This window comes from Schistocerca nitens, chromosome 1 (assembly GCF_023898315.1).
Source record: "Schistocerca nitens isolate TAMUIC-IGC-003100 chromosome 1, iqSchNite1.1, whole genome shotgun sequence".
NCBI lineage: Eukaryota > Metazoa > Arthropoda > Insecta > Orthoptera > Acrididae > Schistocerca > Schistocerca nitens.
Window position 1 is genome coordinate 649858722 of NC_064614.1, and position 18994 is coordinate 649877715.

The following is an 18994-nucleotide window of genomic DNA, read 5'->3' on the forward strand; positions in this document are numbered from 1 at the left end:
ATTGCCACAAAGATGTGTGTGTGTGTGTGTGTGTGTGTGTGTGTGTAAAAACTAAATATTTACCCAAGCATTCGGTGCCCTGCTGCCCCTAATGAGGCTCTCTGTGTGGCAGGAGACATTCCAATCTGTGGCCGCCAGTTTCGAGAGTCATGAGCATTCAAGTCCTGTGGTTTCAGCACTCTTGGTGGTTCCCTGTTGGAATGAAATAATAGTCAATTAACACACATGTTCAATACATGCAGAAAACTCAATAAAAGTAACTTATCAATATTTTTGCTATAAAACAAATGAGGGATTAGCATTTAATGAGTGTCACAGGACTACAATTGCTGTCTGGTCACTTTTAGCCCACCTCCACCAAATGCAGCATGATATCAAGTGCATAGGTGTAACATGAATTCAGTTTCCACCCAATAATTAAAATACTTTCAGCGACTGCTCATGCAACTTAGCATGCACAACCAATAATAGTACCTTTATTTACCGCACAACCAATAATAGTACCTTTATTTACCGCACTATAAATAATGTCACAAATACTTCATTAACCAAACAATATTAATCTCCATTATACAACATATGGTGGCTTGTAACGGTTGGTTATAAATAAACTGACAGTGTCCCAAGTGCTGCAACGCAGCACTATACATCATAGGATACTCAAACACTTTATATATGTTAATTATTCAGTGGTTCTGCCTCCAGGTGAAAACATGGTGCTGTAAGCAGTCAGAATGTGGTGGGGGTGCAGGAAGAGAGCAAGAACCATCAAACACATAACGGTGGTTCTGGAACGTTTATTAGGAGAAAATAACAAGTTACAACATGTGTTCAATATGGTTTCTCGACTCAGCAACATGTTGCATTCGTAACATAGCATGGTCAATGATTGCTTGCAGCATATCCTGTCTAATCAGAGTGATGAGCCATCATATACAATCCTTGAGATCAGGAAGAGTCCAGAAAGACTTCAGAGTCATTCCTGATAGACAAATCTTTCTGATATCCTCACAACCAGAAGCCAAATGGGTTTAGTTAAGATTATGTGTAAGGCCACACATCTTTAAATTGCCTGGACATGATGTGGTTGTTACCATAGGCTTCTTGAAGCAAATCATTCACGTGGCAAGCAACATGTGATGCTGTCACAACTTGCATGAAAATAGTGGTGTGGACACAGTTGCATTCTTGCAAAGCTGGAATCACGCGTTGCACAAAGAGGTCCTTATAACATGCAAAAGACACTGTACACCTAACAAGCCTGTGATGTGTCAACTCCTTGAAGAAAAACAGACCAAGAATATAGGAGCTTTTGAAACCACACCAAACAGTCATACAAGCTGAGTGCAGTGGATGTTTCAGCTCAATGTGTGGCAGAGTAGAACTTCATACGTGACAGTTCTGTGCATTCACAGCATGGTGCAGAGCAAAATGTGCCTTGTCCATCCAAAATTATTCTCTGGCCACATATCATCCATTTCCATGCATGCCAAAAATGAAGGGCAAAGTAACAGCCTTGTAGCCTATCTTGGGGCTTTGTTTGGTGTACATTCTGAATCTTGTACGGGTACCTGTGTAAAATACACTGCAAAATCTTCTGAACTTTTGACCATGCGAGAGAGAATTCCCATGACACAACTCGAACAGTGGTTGCAGAATTTGAGGCATATGCTGCACAGTTGGCTGTATCACCAGCAACTTAATCAACAACTGCCACAGAAATGAGGCAAAAACCTGTTCCTGCTGCACCACCTAATTCACCTGTTTCTTCAAATTTTGTGATCATATTCTTTCAGCCATTTATTGAAATGGAGTCTCTTTGTACTGTTTCTGTCAGCAGTATTCCCACGATGCAGCACTGCTATTTCTGTCATTCTCATAAAACAACTTTTCCAGCAGTGCACAGTCTTTCTTTTCAATAACTATTATGTTTTGCTGTGGAAAACATGAACTTCCATAACCCTTTACATCAACAGCCACTTCAAGAAAGAAATCGACATATTTCACCCAGGGACAAAAAGCATACTGACATCAAAACAGGAAATATTTCCCATTCTGACTGCTGACAGTGTCATTATTCATGTTGTGGCAGAAAGTGGAACTTCTTTTTTTCCCCGCATACTCCAAGACTGCACTGATTAATGTACATATCTACAATTTTTCAGTACCCTGTGATGTATGAAACCTGTACTGCAACACTCAGAACATCATCAGTTTAATTATAACCATGTGATATAATCAGCAATGTGACAGACAGTATCCTATTGAGCTCATCCATAAGCAGACCCCTGTGCTCTCTCTTCCTCTGAAACCAGCAAACCTGATAACCAGCCACTGATCACTACTACTCTGATCACCCCTTGCATCATTCCCTTGTGGTCGACACTGGTGCAAGATCTGTCCCATAAACCCACCTTTTCTATCCTGCATGGTGTAGACAGACAGTTTAACTTGACTTGCTCCAATGGGCACACCAAACCACAGGAAAATGAACACACGCTCCTATAAGTCTCCAATAGTCTGAATTCACAAAGTGAATGAAACACTAGCAAGACCAGGCCATAGTGAAGTTAGTGTAGAAGTATAACAGTCATTTGTAGACTTGGAGAAAGCTTTTGACAATGTTGACTGGAATACTCTCTTTCAAATTCTGAAGGTGGCAGGGGTAAAATACAGGGAGCGAAACGCTATTTACAATTTGTTCAGAAACCAGATGGCAGTTATAAAGAGTCGAGGGGCATGAAAGGGAAGCAGTGGTTGGGAATGGAGTGAGACAGGGTTGTAGCCTCTCCCCGATGTTATTCAATCTGTATATTGAGCAAGCAGTAAAGGAAACAAAAGAAAAATTCGGAGTAGGTATTAAAATTCATGGAGAAGTAGTAAAAACTTTGAGGTTTGCCGATGACATTGTAATTCTGTCAGAGACAGCAAAGGACTTGGAAGAGCAGTTGAACGGAATGGACAGTGTCTTGATAGGAGGATATAAGATGAACATCAACAAAAGCAAAACGAGGATAATGGAATGTAGTCAAATTAAGTCGGGTGATGCTGAGGGAATTAGATTAGGAAATGAGACACTTAAAGTAGTAAAGGAGTTTTGCTATTTGGGGAGCAAAGTACCTGATGATGGTCGAAGAAGAGAGGATATAAAATGTAGACTGGCAATGGCAAGGAAAGCGTTTCTGAAGAAGAGAAATTTGTTAACATCGAGTATAGATTTAAATGTCAGGAAGTCGTTTCTGAAAGTATTTGTACGGAGTGTAGCCATGTATGGAAGTGAAACATGGACGATAAATACAGAAGAATGCTGAAGATTAGATGGGTAGATCGTGTAACTAATGAGGAAGTATTGAATAGGATTGGGGAGAAGAGGAGTTTGTGGCACAACTTGACAAGAAGAAGGGATCGGTTGGTAGGACATGTTCTGAGGCATCAAGGGATCACCAATTTAGTATTGGAGGGCAGCGTGGAGGGTAAAAATCGTAGAGGGAGACCAATAGATGAATACACTAAACAGATTCAGAAGGATGTAGGCTGCAGTATGTATTGGGAGATGAAGAAGCTTGCACAGGATAGAGTAGCGTGGAGAGCTGCATCAAACCAGTCTCAGGACTGAAGACCACAACAACAACATAACAGTTCCAAATCTGTGACCAGAAAACAATTTGAGTCAGCCTGACTGTGCAATGGCTCACAACGAATAGCTACAAAGTACAGCTAGCAATAAGCCATGCCACAAGTCTGGGCCACAGGCTCAGCAGCAAACTGGATGGCGCCACATGACATGCATAGTTCGGCGGCGATTTCCCTTATGAAGACAGCCTGGAGCCGCCACTCACACCCGTTGTACCTCTGACATGTCCACATCCATGCTAGGTGGGGAATCTAAATCACTGTCAGACACAAAGCATTCACACCCTCCTATCGCAGTCCAACACAGGCATTTCCTACCACATAAAAGACAGAGCCACATGTGAAAGCAGCCATGTTATATATAAGCTATGCTGCATTTAGTGTACAGCATTCTATGTGGACATGACAAATAATCAAATGTCGATTTGCATGCATGGACACCATCAGATTGTGGCAAGCTTGACCATCCAGTTGTCGAACATGCTGTGCACCCCAACAAACAGACTTTGATACTATGCAAGCCATTTAGATAATTCCTTCCAACACTGGTTCCTCTGAAGAACACAGGTTGGAATTCTTTCTCCAGCACATCCTGCACTCTCTCAACCCTCCTGGCCTAAACCTCCGCTAACATGTTTCTCACTGACTCATCTTACCTTTCCCTTCTCTCTTTTTTCTCAACCGCTCCTTCCCTGTCCGTATCATGTACTGCCTTCTGTTATGACATTCCCCCCATCCCATGTACGCATATTTCCCCCCCCCCCCCCCTCCCTCTCTACCACCCATCCAAACCCCATCTTCCATCCCTCCCCCTTTTTCTCTTTCCTCCCTGTCTGCCCCTTCATCTCCATCCTTCTCTCCTTCCTCCCCACCCTCTCCTTTCCACCTTTTATACATTATACCCTCTGGACTCCGTTTGTCTTGTGCAGCTGCTTATCAACTGTTGAAAGGCCTGCCTCACAGCTTGCCACTATCTGCCTGTCACCTCATGCATTCTTCCCTACACGCTCCCTGACCCCCAACTACCCAGCCAATTGTCCTCAATAACCAAAAATGAAAAGTCAGGTCTCATGTGGCCACTAGTGTTGGCATTTGGGCGTCTGTGCGGTTGTGTGTGTTCACATTAGGGAAAGCTAATGTAAATGTTGTATTCTGTTGAGTGCTTCTATGTGCCACACATCAGTCAGTTACAGGTGAGAGGTTGTCTGAACTTTTCAAGTGCATCTGTAGGTGGTCAGTTTTTCAGTGGACTAAACAAACCATTGTGCAGACACAGCAGAACTCCCAAGGCATAGATTTCTTCACTAAGGCAATCATGTATCCACAAAAGCACACTGTTTCACTGTGTCTTGCTTTCTAGTCAACAATATGTTACAATGTCGAAAGCCTTTCAGAAACCTAGGAAAGTAGACAGGCTGTTAAGCTGTACCTCATGTTTGCAAGATGTCACATAGAAACCAAGCAAGTTGTGTTTCACATGAGTGGTTTATTTTTCCCGAATCTACCCTGTTTGGAAATGGGTGACCTGGACTCTCTTCCACTATTCCCTGTGAGAGAATACAGATACAAAAGACGACTAATGTACTTGACATGAAAAATCTAAGAGTAATTCTGTCAGGGCTCGGTCCCTTCTTTTACAATAACAGGGGTGCTTGTTTCAATATCTCCAATTAATCTGTGTTGGGGGGGGGGGGGGGGGGCACATGACAGTCAAACACTGGCATGGTCATCTGCACATGTGGGAACACATTTTCTAATGCAAAATTAATATTTAGCTGTACTGTTTGCTGTCTTCAGTTTTGTCTTAAAAGTAGGTGGAAGATTTGGATCTTTTCAATGACAAAAACATGTAAGAATTTTCTGAAATGTTTTTTGCCAGGATCCTGACTGTAAATTATCGTAGGCTTCACATACACTGAAGAGCCAAAGAAACTGGTACACATGCCTAATATCGTGTAGGGGCCCCGCGAGCATGCAGAAGTGTCGCAACATGATGTGGCATGGACTCGAATAATGTCTGAAGTAGTGCTGGAGGGAACTAATGCCATGAATCCTGCAGATCTGTCCAGAAACGCTCAATAATGTATATATCTAGAGAGTCTGCAGGCCATCGGAAGTGTTTATAAACTCAGAAGAGTGTTCCTGGAGCCACTCTGTAGAAATTCTGGGTGAGTAGGCTGTTGCACTGTCCTGCTGGAATGCACAGTGGACGGTGAATGGATGCAGGTGGATCAAACAGGATGCTTACATACATGTCACCTATCAGAGTCATACCTAGATGTATCAGGGGTCTTTTATCACTCCAACTACACCCGCCCCACACCATTACAGAGCCTCCACCAGCTTGAACAGTTCCCCTGCTGACATGCACGGTCCATGGATTCATGAGGTTGTCTCCATACCCATATATGTCCATCCGCTCGATACAATTCGACCAGGCAACATGTTGCAGTCATCACGAGTCCAATGTTGGTGTTGACAGACCCAGGTGAGGCGCAAGGCTTTGTGTTGTGCAGTCATCAAGAGTACACAAGTGGGCCTTCAGCTCCGAAAGCCCTTATAGATGATATTTCTTTGAATGGTTTGCACAAAGACACTTGTGGATGGACCAGCTTTGAAAACTGCAGCAATTTGTGGAAGAGTTGCACTCCTGTCACGTTGAATGATTCTCTTCAGTCGTCGTTTGTCCTGGGTTCTATCAGGATCTTTTTCCGGCTGCAGCGCTGTTGGAGATTTGATGTAGTGCCAATTATTTTAGGGCATGATTTACAATGTGTTTGAGCCTTAATCACAAATACTGCCAGTTTTTAACAAAATGTTCTCCATTTATCTTTTAACCCTTCGACTGCTGTTGACAAATTAAAGCATCGTGTTGTGCTACTCCCCACGTGCTACTGATGAGTTGAAGTATGGCGATTGGGTTATTGAAAAGTTCACTCTGGTCTCCCTGCTGACACCTGAGTACTAATGACAAGTACAGAAGCACTGCTATTCAGAACTGACTGTTGTTGATGAGCTGCATCATATCTCAGCAACTTTTCACATTTCTGGTTGCTAAGTTGTGTTCCGATACTTAGTCTGTTGTGATATTGTTTTGCCACATTCGACTTTCAAATGTCTAGGCATTGTAGCTGCACAGTGGAAAAGTGCTTTGTGGTTCCACTGTGGACCATATCATGGAAATGCAAAGAACAACAACTAGGATGAATTATTTTATGTTGTTGTAGCAGATGACTCGTCCACAGATTCTGAAAGCAAACCAACAACATCAGTAGATGCAACGCAACAGTTGTATGTGTCAACAAGAGATTTTATTGATAGTTCTTCTGAATCCAAAGAATCTGAATGGGATACAAATTTTCATGGTGGGTTACCAAAACTGCATCAGCAACTATGAAACAAAATGCTGTATTTACATCTCTGAGGATCTGAAACAGTTATAAAGTCACATAGAAGCTTGAAACACAGAAACTAATTTTTATATCTGCAATAATTTTCATCTCGGCAAAGACAAATCTTAGAAAACTTAAGGAGACATTGCGAAAAACACTATGGAAATATTCAGCACAGAGTAAGGCATGCTGCTAGTTAACCCTGGCCCAGGACATCCATATGCAGCCTACTTAACACAGGTGATAATGCAGTGCTCAGCTCATGCTGGTGCCCATAGCTGTGCCACCTTCCCCTCAAAATAAAAGTAGCTGCATGTAAGGATACAGCTGTTACTGTATACAAGGAATGAAGTAGTAGGTTTGGAGTCTGAAGGGCACTGGAGGAGGTAGTGCTCAATAGCAGCAATGCCTTGGGAATATGAGATGTTGGTGTATAGATAAGTGATATCAATAGAGACTAATACGGATCCAAGAGGCAAATGGGGTGAGGATGGTCGAGAGTTGGTGAAGGAAGAGGTTAGAATCTTTAATGTGCTTCCCAAAATCCACAGACCCAACGAACCTGGGCTCCCCACTGCAGCTGGTTATTATGTTCCCACTTAAAGAATATCTGCTCTTGTCGATCGACACCTCCAACCAACTCCTCAAAGCCTAGCCTCTCATAACAGAAATACCACTTCCTAAACCAATTCCCAACCATATGCAACACAGCTGCGAGCAACTGCATAGCACCCTCCTATCTCCACTTGGTTAAAGGGAAGTGTTGTACTATGTATTTATGAGCAATGAATGCCGATTGCCAACTGCTGAAGAACATTTATTTAATGTGGTTTGGAATAGACAAGTATTGAGTGTGGGGTTTCTCTGTATGTGCATATTAACTGAATGGCAACAGAGACGGCATTGCTACTGGACGGGACAGCACTGGCAGTGGCTCGCGTTTGACCACACTTGCCATTCTTAATGTTTTCTCCGTGCAGCTGATCCCCTCCTCGGGGTTACACTGGCCTCCATGGAAGAAGACGGTTGTGACAATGCACGAAAAAGAATTTTAAGTTGTTTACTGAGTACAAAAAGTTGTTACAATGTATGTGGTTCACAAAAGAAAAAAATTCTCTCAAGTAGTAGTTTTCAGCAGTCAGCAGCACATCAAAAAGGAAAAGAAATCAGCGATATGAGGTGTACATGGTATAGTTGGACACTGATTTCCAGAGGGAGAGACGGGGGAGAGGCAGGGAGGGGGGGGGGGGAGAGGGAGAGAGAGAGAGAGAGAGAGAGAGAGAGAGAGAGAGAGAGAGATTTTCAAGTAAAGATGCAGGTAAATAGAAAAAGGCGTTTTGACATTAGGAGCCTACCCTTCAGCTAACGTACTTCATTACTCAGCAAAACTGCATAGAGATACCCATGAAACAATTCAATTGTAGTGACTATGTCACAAAATGGTGAATCTGCAAAAATTTGGCACCATAAAATGAATAAAATTGATCAATACTTGAAATAAATTAGTAATTTTCATCATGGTAAGTTCCAGCGAGTTGTCCTTGACAATGTCAACTGCAAAGATTACTTGATGCAGCAGTCATCAATTACATTGCATTTGAGAAAAGTTTACACTGAGTTCAGCTGTTGAGAAGAGAACTTTCAATTCTTTACCGATATATGAAAAGGGAAGAAGAAATTTAGCTGTCAAAAATTAACTACTAAATTACTAGACAACAATTACAACGCAGAATAAAATATGAACCGACAATGTGGAAGGTTGACGATTCTAGCAGCAGGTGGCTGTTTTCGAGTCATCCATTCCACATCAAATAGCAGCATCGGCCACTGCCATGGTAACTTTTGTCACAGCCCTCCCACCACAACCACCCAGCTAAGCACCGGCAACTCACCGTGGCTAGCACAGCTACTAGTCATGAGTGGGCTTTATTTGAATCAAAATAATGTGTTTGGGGCAGTGCTGTGTTTTATCAGAAATTAGGAACGAGTGGCTGGCCAAAAAGAAGTCTGCATTGTTGAGTTTAGATTACTGGGCCAGCAGACAACTCATCATACCACCGCCCTAACCCCACCCTGAAGATGAAAGAACATTAGTATGTCAGAGTGCTTCCAGGCGTGGAGCATACATTTCAGGCAAAAAATGGTGGAAGATATAAGTACGGAGCTCAGTACTAAATTAGATGTTGCAAAGACTGATTTAACAAGGAGAGGTCCCCAAAAGTGTGATCAACTTTTTAAAACCAAATTTAGGCTGATGAAAGTTAAGATCCCAGGTATTACAACCTGCAGCCATTCACTCTGGTGGGCCCTCATTTGAGAGTTGTTATGGTTGATGTCTCCAGTCCTGAGACTGATTTGATGCAGCTCTCCATGCTACTCTATCCTGTGCAAGCTTCTTCATCTCCCAGTACCTACTGTAGCCTACAGCCCTCTGAATCTGCTTAGTGTATTCATCTCTTGGTCTCCCTCTACGATTTTTACCCTCCACGCTGCCCTCCAGTACCAAATTGGTGATCCCTTGATGCCTCAGAACATGTCCTACCAACCGGTCCCTTCTTCTAGTCAAGTTGTGCCACAAACTCCTCTTCTCCACAAGTCTATTCAATACTTCCTCATTAGTTATGTGATCTACCCATCTAACCTTCAGCATTCTTCTGTAGCACCACATTTCGAAAGCTTCTATTCTCTTCTTGTCTAAACTATTTATCGTCCATGTTTCACTTCCATACATGTCTACACTCCATACAAATACTTTCAGAAACGACTTCCTGACACTTAAATCAATACTCGATGTTAACAAATTTCTCTTCTTCAGAAACGCTTTCCTTGTCATTGCTAGTCTACATTTTATATCCTCTCTACTTCGACCATCATCAGGTATTTTGCTCCCCAAATAGCAAAACAACTCTACTACTTTAGGTGTCTCATTTCCTAATCTAATTCCCTCAGCATCACCTGATTTAATTCGACTACATTCCATTATCCTTGTTTTGCTTTTGTTGATGTTCATTTTATACCCTCCTTTCAAGACACTGTCCATTCCCTTCAACTGCTCTTCCAAGTCCTTTGCTATCTCTGACAGAATTACAATGTCATCGGCGAACCTCAAAGTTTTTATTTCTTCTCCATGGATTTTAATTCCTACTCTGAATTTTTCTTTTCTTTCCTTTACTGCTTGCTCAATATACAGATTGAATAACATCGGGGAGAGGCTACAATCCTGTCTCACTCCCTTCCCAACCACTGCTTCCCTTTCATGTCCCTCTACTCTTATAACTGCCATCTGGTTTCTGTACAAATCGTAAATAGCTTTTCGCTCCCTGTATTTTATCCCTGCCACCTTCAGAATTTGAAAGAGAGTATTCCAGTCAACAATGTCAAAAGCTATCTCTAAGTCTACAAATGCTAGAAACATAGGTTTGCCTTTCCTTAATCTTTCTTCTAAGATAAGTCATAGGGTCAGTATTGCCTCACGTGTTCCAATATTTCTACGGAATCCAAACTCATCTTCCCCGAGGTCAGCTTCTACCAGTTTTTCCATTCGTCTGTAAAGAATTCGCATTAGTATTTTGCAGCTGTGACTTATTAAACTGACAGTTTGGTAATTGTCACAACTGTGAACACCTGCTTTCTTTGGGATTGGAATTACTATATTCTTCTTGAAGTCTGAGGGAATTTCGCCTGTCTCATACATCTTGCTCACCAGATGGTAGAGTTTTGTCAGGACTGGCTCTCCCAAAGCTGTCAGTAGTTCTAATGGAATGTTGTCTACTCCCGGGGCCGTGTTTTGACTTAGGTCTCTCAGTGCTCTGTCAAACTCTTCAAGCAGTATAATATCTCCCATTTCATCTTCATCTACCTTCTCTTCCATTTCCATAATATTGTCCTCAAGAACATCACCACTGTATAGACCCTCTATATACTCCTTCCACCTTTCTGCTTTCCCTTCTTTACTTAGAACTGGGTTTCCATCTGAGCTCTTGATATTCATGCGAGTGGTTCTCTTTTCTCCAAAGGTCTCTCTAATTTTCCTGTAAGCAGTATCTATCTTACCCCTCGTGAGATATGCCTCTACATCCTTATATTTGTCCTCTTAGCCATTTTGCACTTCCTGTCGATCTCATTTTTTAGACGTTTGTATTCCTTTTTGCCTGCTTCACTTAATGCATTTTTGTATTTTCTCCTTTCATCAATTAAATTCAGTATCTCTTCGGCTACACAAGGATTTCTACTAGCCCTCATATTTTTACCTACTTGATCCTCGGCTGCCTTCGCTATTTCATTCCTCAAAGCTACCCATTCTTCTTCTACTGTATTTCTTTTCCCCATTCCTGTCAATTGTTCCCTTATGCTCTCCCTGAAACTCTGTACAACCTCTGGTTTAGTCAGTTTATCCAGGTCCTATCACCTTAAATTCCCACTTTTTTGCAGTTTCTTCAGTTTTAATCTACAGTTCATAACCAATAGATTGTGGTCAGAGTCCACATCTGCCCCTGGAAATGTCTTACAATTTAAAATCTGGTTCCTAAATCTCTGTCTTACCATTATAGAATCTATCTGATACCTTCTAGTATCTCCAGGGTTCTTCCAGGTATACAACCTTCTTTCATGATTCTTGAACCAAGTGTTAGCTATGACTAAGTTATGCTCTGTGCAGAATTCTACCAGGCAGCTTCCTCTTTCATTTCTTAGCCCCAATCCATATTCACCTACTACGTTTCCTTCTCTCCCTTTTCCTACTACTGAATTCCAGTCACCCATGACTATTCACTTTTCGTCTCCCTTCACTACCTGAATAATTTATTTTATCTCATCATACATTTCATCAATTTCTTCATCATCTGCAGAGCTAGTTGGCATATAAACTTGTACTATTGTAGTAGGCGTGGGCTTCGTGATTATCTTGGCCACAATAATGCGTTCACTATGCTGTTTGTAGTAGCTTACCCGCACTCCTATTTTTTTATTCATTGTTAAACCTACTCCTGCATTACCCCTATTTGATTTTGTATTTATAACCCTGTATTCACCTGACCAAAAGTCTTGTTCCTCCTGCTATCGAACTTCACTAATTCCCACTATATCTAACTTTAACCTATCCATTTCCCTTTTTAAATTTTCTAATCAACCTGCCCGATTAAGGGATCTGACATTCCACGCTCCGATCCGTAGAATGCCAGTTTTCTTTCTCTTGATAACGACGTCCTCTTGAGTAGTCCCCGCCCAGAGATCCGAATGTGGGACTATTTTACCTCCAGAATATTTTACCCAAGAGGACGTCATCATCATTTAATCATACAGTAAAGCTGCATGCCCTTGGGAAAAATTACGGCTGTAGTTTCCCCTTGCTTTCAGCAGTTCGCAGTACCACAACAGCAAGGCCGTTTTGGTTAGTGTTACAGGGCCAGATCAGTCAATCATCCAGACTGTTGCCACTGCAACTACTGAAAAGGCTGCTGCCCCTCTTCAGGAACCACAAGTTTGTCTGGCCTCTCAACAGATACCCCTCCGTTGTGGTTGCACCTACGGTCGGCTATCCGTATTGTTGAGGCACACAAGCCTCCCCACCAACAGCAAGGTCCATGGTTCATGGGGAGCGCATTTGAGAGTAACTGATGGAAAAAATATCAGCATTTTGCATGATTGTTAATACTGTTAGAAAAGTTGTTTTAGTTAGACTGCTTTCTTGGTGTAATGGATAGGATAACTGTCTTACATGCAGGAGGTGGAGAGTTCAAACCTTGTCAAGTGAAGTAAATTTATTAATTTTTAAATTTTTATCAAAACGGCTTTCATTATTATTTTTATCCAGTTAATTGGCTTAAATGTAATTTTTTATTTCTATTCCTTTGTCACATCATTTTAACCACTTTATGAACCTTTTCATTTGTTACATTTTTTCTTTATATCATCCTTTTTTCAATCAGAATTTTTGTGATTATGAAGTTATTTATATTTATCTGTTATTATCTTCAATCAATGGAAAACTATGATCTATCAGTCAAAAATCAAGATGATATAATCTATTTACACTGAATGTGCAATGGTGTGAAAAATGTATTTTTCATTAACTGATGTGCATAAAACACCTGAACCGAGATTTCAAGTGGAAAAAGGAGAGCTTGATATTATGATTAAAATTATGTGACAAAGGAATGGAAATTAAAAAAAACTATATTTAAATCAATTAACTGAAAGAATATGATGATTGAAGTCATTTTGATAAAGATTTAAAAAGAAATAGAAAATTCGATAAAGATTTAAAAATTAAATGAAAATTTCACTGCTCCTGATGGTATTCAAACCAACAACCTCTTGCATCTAAGGTTATCATCCTGTCCATTATACCACACAAACACACTATGTTATGCAACTTTTTTTAATGCTGTAAAGTGTCACACAAAAGTTCGAATTGTTTTTTCAATAATTACACGCACACAGGTGCCCATAGATGGTTTTCAAAAAATTGATCCCATCGCTGGGGCCTCTCCTTGTAAGTACAGATCTTGTTTTATTTATTTATTCTGTGTATGGTTTACATGCATTTGGTGCAATATATGAAACAAGAGGTATAAAACCATGTCATAAAATTTCACAATGTAACCACAAATGTAAAGCAGAACGTAACAACAGCGTATATATAAATTTATTTTAGAGTTGAGATTATTAATCCGTGCAGAGTTTGAAGCTTCAAAGAAATCACATTTTTCTCATGGATATGTTGTAAGCCGGCATTCAGTAACAATGTGATGAACAGTCTGACGAGATTCCCCGCAGTCGCAGCTCAGTGATTTGGTTATTCACCATTTTCAAAATGAGTCAGGGTAGATGCCATGTGATTTTTTTTTATTCTGTTGTGCATTTTCCATGCGTGGTGAGGCAGTTCCTTTCCTATTTATGGTGAAACAGGGTCAATAGTGGTTAAGCTTGACCCTGTTTTGGGGCTTCCCAATATTCTCTCCACATGTCATTAATTTTGAAACTGTCCATCAAAAGTAGTTCTGCAAGTGGTAGTGCGGGAGATCTAGATTTTAGCTTCTGCAGAGCAGCACTAGCCAAGCCACTGTGCAGTGGAACATGCAGATTAGCTACAATTTTGTGTTTTACTTAAGTAATCTTTTCTGTCTGCGAACATGAGAGGAGGGACAGGGACGATATGGCTCAAAACAGGTACCCAAGGATGGGGAGTACTTTGTATACAGCCACTAATTAGTCTCATGGTCTCATTCAGATTGGTGTCAATCTTCTTCACATAGTGGATGTTTAACCAGACTGAAGCCCAGTATTTGGCAACCAAGTTCAAAAGTCTAAGTGCTGATGTTCTAAGGATGGGTGCATTCACCGCCCATGTGGTATCGGGAAGTTTATTGATTACATTGTCACTCATGTCGAGTTTTGCTGTGGGGTTTTCTAGATGCTTTTTAAAAGATAGTGCTTGGTCCACTGTTATCTCTAAATAGTTTGGGACAGGATTACAGTGAAATGAGTTATTGTTGAAGTATGCTTGGGGCTTTAGACATGCTTGTTTTTTTATTGAGGCAAAAGCACAACACTTCGGTTTTGATGCTGTTTGGCTTAGTCTCCAGTCAGAAAAGTATGTCCTCAGATCTGTGACCTCATCCATTAAGATGTAGATGTCTTCCTCTCTAAGCGTACAGTGAGAGGCAAGGGCAAGGTCATCAACATACGTAAATTTTGTAGATGTCATATTTGGTATATTCAAAATGCATAGGTTGAACAGGACTGGAGCAAATACTGAGCCTTGAGGCAGCTCATTATTTTGATGTCTCACCTTACACTTACTGTTACCTCTTATTGATTGGAAAGATCTTTCACAGAGCATATTATTTAACAAATAAATGAAACCATGTTGAGAAGTTTATAAATAGATATAGTACTAAGCTAGATGCTGCAAAGGCTATTTTAAACACAGAGCTCAGTGCTAAGCTTGACACTTTGATTACAGATCTAAATGCAGAAGATACCACGATTGCTAGTCTCGAACAGCATATCCAGGAATCTCCTATGGAGAAACAAGATAAATACAAAAACAACTAACTTTCAAACAATGTAAACCACTTTACAAGAAGAGTTGCACATCCAAGATAAACTAACGATGTGATTTTGTAAAGAATTGCATTTTGGAAGAGCTTAAGGAAGTACATCAGAATGTAAAACAAATTAAAAAATTAACTGTAAAAAGGTGACATAAGTAAACGGACAGATCTTAGACCTGCAGTTATGGTTATAAATGTTAGAGCAGGGTAAAGACACGGACATAATGGCATCGCCAGGCTCTACTTTCGCAACTTTGGAGGAATGGGTAGATTAATTAATTGCTCAAAAGATACAAGAAATGATGCATTCATCACAGTCAGTACACCATTGTTCACAGTTGGTTTAAAAAACAGAAGGGGAAGTACATAAGCTTCAGGAGGAACTTAATAAAACCAACGAGGAAAACTGAACAGAAATTTAACTAAAGTAATTGGTTTTCACCTGAACTACTCGATGAATTAAATTTAGGTGGAGGAATGAATTCATCTGAAAAATTTCCTACATTTAAGCTGGAAGGCGATGTTCACCCCACATATTTGTTATGAGTATTTTCGAGATCGTTACAGAAACGCTGGGACGATAATTAAAGAATTGATTTTGTTTTAAGTTATTTAGACAGAAGTGCCACTGAATGGAACAGCTCATTTGAAGGAACTCTCTTCCTGGAGTGAATTTCAAGAGAAATTTAAAAGAAGTGTTGGTCTTCCAGTATCCAAGAGAAACAGACATTGGAATTACTACACTTGAAGTATTACAACAATAACCAAATTTATTTAACTGATATCCACAGCTAAAAAACTTCATGTTGAATTAAAACAAGGCTGCAGCTGTATCGTTATCTTATTTCAAAAGCACGACTGGTTTCGTAACGTTAGTTACGTCAGCAACAGGGTAAACAGGAACAATAAATAGAGTGACTGGGATCACAGAGGAGTGCGACGGAATTTACTAGAAGCATGGGTTCAGGACTCTGAAACATAATTTAAGCAACAGGACTAGTCGAATTATTATTATTATTATTATTATTATTATTATTCTTTCCTGTCTCAGACGTTGTGTCTGGTTAAAAATGGAAAGTGACGGGGACCTTGATCAAGCGTGACTTCCTTTTAACAGTTGGGTATATGTTACATTGCTTTCGGGTAATTGAACATGTATCAATAATTACAGATTTCTGTAGTTGTATATATACGTTTGGAAGTAGCTGTATTGCGTTGATGTACTGGTGGATATTGTGTGGTATGACTCCTGTAGTTGATAGTATAATTGGTATGATGTCAACTTTATCCTGATGTCACATGTCTTTGACTTCATCAGCCAGTTGGAAGTATTTTTCAATTTTTTCTTCTGTATATTTGTTGTATTGGGTATGGATATTTCGATTAGTTGTGTTAATTTCTTCTTTTTATTGGTGAGTATGATGTCAGGTTTGTTATGTGGTGTTGTTTTATCTGTTATAATGGTTCTGTTCCAGTATAATTTGTAATCATCATTCTCCAGTACATTTTGTGGTGCATACTTGTATGTGGGAACGGGTTATTTTATAAGTTTATGTTGCAAGGCAAGCTGTTGATGTATTATTTTTGCTACATTGTCATGTCTTCTGGGGTATTCTGTATTTGCTAGTATTGTACATCCGCTTGTGATGTGATCTACCGTTTCTATTTGTTGTTTGCAAAGTCTGCATTTATCTGTTGTGCTATTGGGATCTTTAATAATATGCTTGCTGTAATATCTGGTGTTTATTGTTTGATCCTGTATTGCAATCATGAATCCTTCCGTCTCACTGTATATATTGCCTTTTCTTAGCCATGTGTTGGATGCGTCTTGATCAATGTGGGGTTGTGTTAGATGATACAGGTGCTTGCCATGTAGTGTTTTCTTTTTCCAATTTACTTTCTTCGTATCTGTTGATGTTATGTGATCTAAAGGGTTGTAGAGGTGGTTATGAAATTGTAGTGGTGTAGCCAATGTATTTATATGAGTGATTGCTTTGTGTATTTTGCTAGTTTCTGCTCGTTCTATAAAGAATTTTCTTAAATTGTCTACCTGTCCATAATGTAGGTTTTTTATGTCGATAGATCCCCTTCCTCCTTCCTTTCTGCTTAATGTGAATCTTTCTGTTGCTGAATATATGTGATGTATTCTATATTTGTGGCATTGTGATCGTGTAAGTGTATTGAGTGCTTCTAGGTCTGTGTTACTCCATTTCACTACTCCAAATGAGTAGGTCAATATTGGTATAGCATAAGTATTTACAGATTTTGTCTTGTTTCTTGCTGTCAATTCTGTTTTCAGTATTTTTGTAAGTCTTTGTCTATATTTTTCTTTTAGTTATTCTTTAATATTTGTATTATCTATTCCTATTTTTTGTCTGTATCCTAGATATTTATAGGCATATGTTTTTTCCATCGCTTCTACGCAGTTGCTGTGGTTATCCAATATGTAATCTTCTTGTTTAGTGTATTTTACCTTGACTATGTTATTTTTCTTACATTTGTCTATTCCAAAAGCCATATTTATATCATTGCTGAATACTTCTGTTATCTTTAGTAATTGGTTGAGTTGTTGATTTGTTGCTGCGAGTAGTTTTAGATCATCCATGTATAGCAAATGTGTGATTCTGTGTGGGTAGTTCCAGTAATATTGTATCCATAATTTGTATTATTTAGCATGTTGGATAGTGGGTTCAGAGCAAGGCAGAACCAGAAAGGACTTAATGAATCTCCTTGGTATATTCCACGCTTAATCTGTATTGGCTGTGATGTGATATTATTTGAATTTGTTTGGATATTAAATGTGGTTTTCCAATTTTTCATTACTATGTTTAAGAACTGTATCAATTTAGGATCTACTTTGTATATTTCCAATATTTGTAGTAACCATGAGTGGGGTACGCTATCAAAAGCTTTTTGGTAATCAATGTATGCGTAGTGTAGCGACCTTTGTTTAGTTTTAGCTTGATATGTCACCTCTGCATCTATTATCAGTTGCTCTTTACATCCTCGTGCTCCTTTGCAACAGCCTTTTTGTTCTTCATTTATAATTTTGTTCTGTGTTGTATGTGTCATTAATTTCTGTGTAATGACTGAAGTTAATATTTTGTATATTGTTGGTAGGCATGTTATGGGGCGATATTTAGCTGGGTTTGCTGTGTCTGCTTGATCTTTAGGTTTCAGATAAGTTATTCCTTGTGTAAGTGTATCAGGGAATGTGTATGGGTCTGCAATGTAACTGTTAAATAATTTAGTTGGATGTGAATATGTTGAGGTGAACTTCTTCCCAGAAATTTGCTATTTTATCTTTTCCAGGGGCTTTCCAATTGTGAGTTATTATTATTATTATTTTAAGTTTCAGGTAGCAGGGAGGATAGAATATTAGGCAGGGCACTGTACCCAAATATAAATTAAGGAAATGACTGGGTGTACGAGTGAATCAGAAGGAAAGGATGACCCACACTAAAAGGAGAATATAAAGAAGATATATTGCGACAGGAGTTTAGGTGAGTGATCAAAAGTATCCGGACACCTGGCTGAAAATGACTTACAAGTTCGTGGCACCCTCCATTTGTAATGCTGAAATTCAATATGGTGTCGGCCCACCCTTAGCCTTGATGACAGCTTCCACTCTCACAGGCATACGTTCAATCAGTGCTGAAAGGTTTCCCTGAGGAATGTCAGCTCATTCTTCACGGAGTGCTGCACTGAGGAGAGGTATCGATATCAGTCGGTGAGGCTTGGCACAAAGTTGGCGTTCCAAAACATCCCAAAGGTGTTTTATAGGATTCAGGTCAGGACTCTGTGCAGGCCAGTCCATTACAGGGATGTTACTGTCGTGTAACAACTCCGCCACAGGCCATGCATTATGAACAGATGCTCAATTGTGTTGAAAGATGCAATCGTCATCCCCGA

The 18994-nt window shown here is 39.9% G+C and overlaps 1 protein-coding gene across 1 annotated transcript in view; it reads right to left on the reverse strand.

Annotated features, from left to right (window-relative positions):
- The window catches only part of LOC126258544 (5'-3' exoribonuclease 2 homolog), a 460812-nt gene that overhangs the window by 237211 nt on the left and 204607 nt on the right, over positions 1–18994 (reverse strand). Inside the window, exon 17 of the mRNA XM_049955650.1 lies at positions 64–192. Within this exon, the coding sequence (XP_049811607.1) occupies positions 64–192 (129 nt within the window). The remainder of the gene's footprint in view (positions 1–63; positions 193–18994) is intronic.